A 3,338-nucleotide genomic window follows, 5' to 3' on the forward strand; every position below is an offset into this window, starting at 1 on the left:
TTCCTCATGGAATTATTTGTTTAGTAATTCGCCGTTACACACTAATATACCAATTGCCAGCACTTATTATAACGCATTTTTTCTTTAAGTATTTATAAACGTTTCTGAGGTATATTTTAGCATTTAATTACACCTACTTCCTCATTTTTCTTAAGTTTAAGCGTATCATCACATGAATATATGTTTTTTTGAGTGTATTATTTGCAATTTAACATTTTATTTGATTGTATATATTTTGAGTTATGCAAATTTAAATAATAGCATGGCATTTTGCTAATGTGGCCCTCTATGGGTATTGACTATTCACGACTTTCTTCTTTGAAGTTTTTATATCAAAATAATTATTTGATAATTGATTATAGCTTTACTGTTAATCTATAGTTTATATTACGTGTACTATTTTTAGTACTGAGATTTTTAGTATTGAACAGCTTATATACAAAAGTTATGTGAATGTATATACATTTATTTGCATACATACATTTTAAAATGTTTTACTTTTTTGTTAATTTTGTAACAAACAAATACTGTTTTTTAAATAAAATTAATATTCCAAGGCTATTTTTATGGAGAGCCACAGTATCACCCATATTTTTCTTTGAGTCATTATGCAATGTCGCCACATTTTTATTAAAAGTATTTTATATCTAAATAATAAGTATTTCATAACTTTGAATCCAGAATCGATTCAACAACACTTTCACGAATGTAATTGTTAAATTTTAAATTTTAATATTGACTATTTAGTTACAAAGTTATTGTGTAGAATGTAACTAGAGTGCCATAATACAACCTTCTCCTCTAATATATATCCATAAATATGTCAAAAATTATAAAAATAATAATATGATGCCTACGATAAATTTTGGTATGAATACGACGCCGGCCTCGTAGTTTCCTATACTATAACCTTCGTAATGTGTGATTAATCCCCATGCAGCTTTGCTCAAATTTGCGCTGGTAAGCAAAAACCAGGGAATTTCTTTCGAATCGGGAGAAATCCTTGTGTAAGATTTAATACGAGGCATCGCACGATCTCGTCCTGTTCGCTTAGCTTTCCATTGACTACAGAAATTAAAAATAAATGTAAAATTCTAGCTATAGAAAAAACGGATTGTTTATAAGATGTAAAAACATGACCAAAAAAAAAAAAATATTTGAATACAATAAAAATAAATCATTGTAACACTTACTATAAATATTGTTCTAGCCACTGCTGCTTAGAATGTATTTCTGCACTATACGTCAAGGGGGTAATTAAATCTTGACAATCAAAGCTTTGTTTATAATTCTCTATTGACGGATAAATAAACTGAAACTGTGGATGATTTTTTAAACCTATAGAAATCTCCTTCGACATACACCGAATTATGTTCTTCAACATCCAACTTTCGATGGTTGGACCAAAGCTGCCTACACCAGAACTCTGTATGACTATAGGCCACTGTGTATCTGGCGGTAGTGTGACATAGCGTGATAGGATGTACGCCAATTTCTTGCATCCCCAAAAATTGGCTTCGTAACCTTTGTGAATTCCAGGAACAGAAGCGACGAGAAACACGTTTACGTCTGAAAAATTTACTCTCCGTATTGCAGATATCCACTGCGTCAAAACCGGTTGGTCATATTCACTCAAATATCGCTCGAGATCTTTTTTAAAACCCGTTGAAGATTCCCCATCACTAGGATGTGCAGATTCTGACAAATAAGGCAGATGAGGCGAAATCCACAAACTAATTAGGACATAATAGAAAGATGTTTATAAAAAATCATACGACTAACAATAAGAAATATCTTAGTGTATTTAACGGACCCTTGTGTCCTGTTTTCCCAATCAGAAGAATATAAGCCAGCAGTAGAGACAATCACCCTAATCCCATTTTTATATTGCAGAATCATGATGTTCGTATGATGGCTTGAGAACTCGTATTGTCCGCCTACCTTTATTATAGTAATGTTTTCACTTAATTCCTTATGATTACGTGTTTTATGTTTGCACAGAATTGTCATGTCAGTACGTTGGCCAGCCAACAAATACTGCAAATACAACCATGTGATATCCACCATAAAAGTTAAATGAAGACTTTTAACAATTTCTCCAAGACTGCGATCGAGAATCTCAGAGAAAATTATGGAGAACTGTTGATTATAAGTTTCTTTACAATTTTCAACTCTCGTGAAAAATAAATGGTAAGGCGCTGAAGAAGCATATTTCTTCGCAAACTTTCCTGGTGTCACAACCATTATTGTGTATCCAATTTGTTCCATTATCTGAATAGCCATTCTTCTAGCTTTCTTCCTTATTTTTTTAGAATCAAAAACTTGATATATATGGATGAGATGTTTTATTCTAGATGTTATTGAATTTGAATCATCTTGACTGTTTTTGCAACTGCTTTGAGAATCGCCGATATTTTGCTGATTATTGTTTGTGAAATCATTGTTTTCTATGCTGATCTGTCTCGTTTTTTCTGTATCGGAAGTGCTATCTTCTGATATCTCCCGACTTTTCTTTTTTGTTTAATAAAAAAATGTATACTTATTGTATTTATTTTTCACAATTTAAAGTTCATAAACTCATTCTTTATTACACTAACCTTGTCACGTTCCAAACTCTCATGTTCTTCGCCAGTCAAAACTGTAGGAAGTGCCTGAGCTCCTTCGTCCATTTGCTTAAATTTATCTTGTCTCTCCTGTGCTACTGATTTTTATGTCTTTTTATTTTTCCTTTAAATCTTCTTTAGTACTTGATGTAGCAATTGAGAAAAGCTGTATTTTAGTGAATTAACTATCAATTATCATGATTAGCACAGCACAATTTATCTCGAAAGAATCCTATTAAATTGTTCCAGATTTCCAAATGCAGTCCGAAAGACGACTGAGTAAATAGTATCTAGGATATTCTAGTAAAATCTCGTGAAATATCTGTATATATAGAATCGGTATGATATCGCTTGCTACGTAGTAATAACAACAACAAAGGAAAGATATAAGAATCGATAAGGTTTACACAAAGCGTTATCATTTTCTATCATAATATTATATATCGTCTTACTTTTGATCTTTAAATAAAAATTTTATTGTTTTTTAACTTTTTTTTAGTGAAAATGAATTGACAATTGTTGATATATGTATACGATAAAATATTCTTGTAGCAAATTATTATTCTCTATCTTCTATTGGTATTTCTGCAGAATAAATAATTTGTTTATAATTACGAGAAAAATCCAAGTAGGGATTTGCCGATTCTTATTTGATATTGTTTTAATATTGTCATTGTTTATGTAATACGAATTGTTCATTCTTTTATAATATTAAATTATAACATTTTGGAAAAT

General features: G+C 30.6%; 1 protein-coding gene across 2 annotated transcripts in view; it reads right to left on the reverse strand.

Annotated features, from left to right (window-relative positions):
* Positions 1–2,887, reverse strand: part of LOC108751833 (probable tyrosyl-DNA phosphodiesterase) — a 3,536-nt gene extending 649 nt beyond the window's left edge. The window contains exons 1-4 of one of the 2 annotated variants that reach the window (XM_018492264.1): positions 2,598–2,887; positions 1,814–2,511; positions 1,194–1,733; positions 858–1,065 (exon numbers count right to left, since the gene is read on the reverse strand). In XM_018492264.1, the coding sequence (XP_018347766.1) occupies positions 858–1,065; positions 1,194–1,733; positions 1,814–2,511; positions 2,598–2,669 (1,518 nt within the window). In that variant the 5' untranslated portion in view covers positions 2,670–2,887. Of the gene's footprint in view, positions 1–857; positions 1,066–1,193; positions 1,734–1,813; positions 2,521–2,597 lie in introns of both variants that reach the window. The other variant, XM_018492263.1, reaches the window with a different exon arrangement.
* Positions 2,888–3,338: the final 451 nt, after the last annotated feature.

The sequence above is a fragment of the Trachymyrmex septentrionalis genome, unplaced genomic scaffold (genome assembly GCF_001594115.1).
Source record: "Trachymyrmex septentrionalis isolate Tsep2-gDNA-1 unplaced genomic scaffold, Tsep1.0 scaffold52, whole genome shotgun sequence".
Taxonomy (NCBI): Eukaryota; Metazoa; Arthropoda; class Insecta; order Hymenoptera; family Formicidae; genus Trachymyrmex; species Trachymyrmex septentrionalis.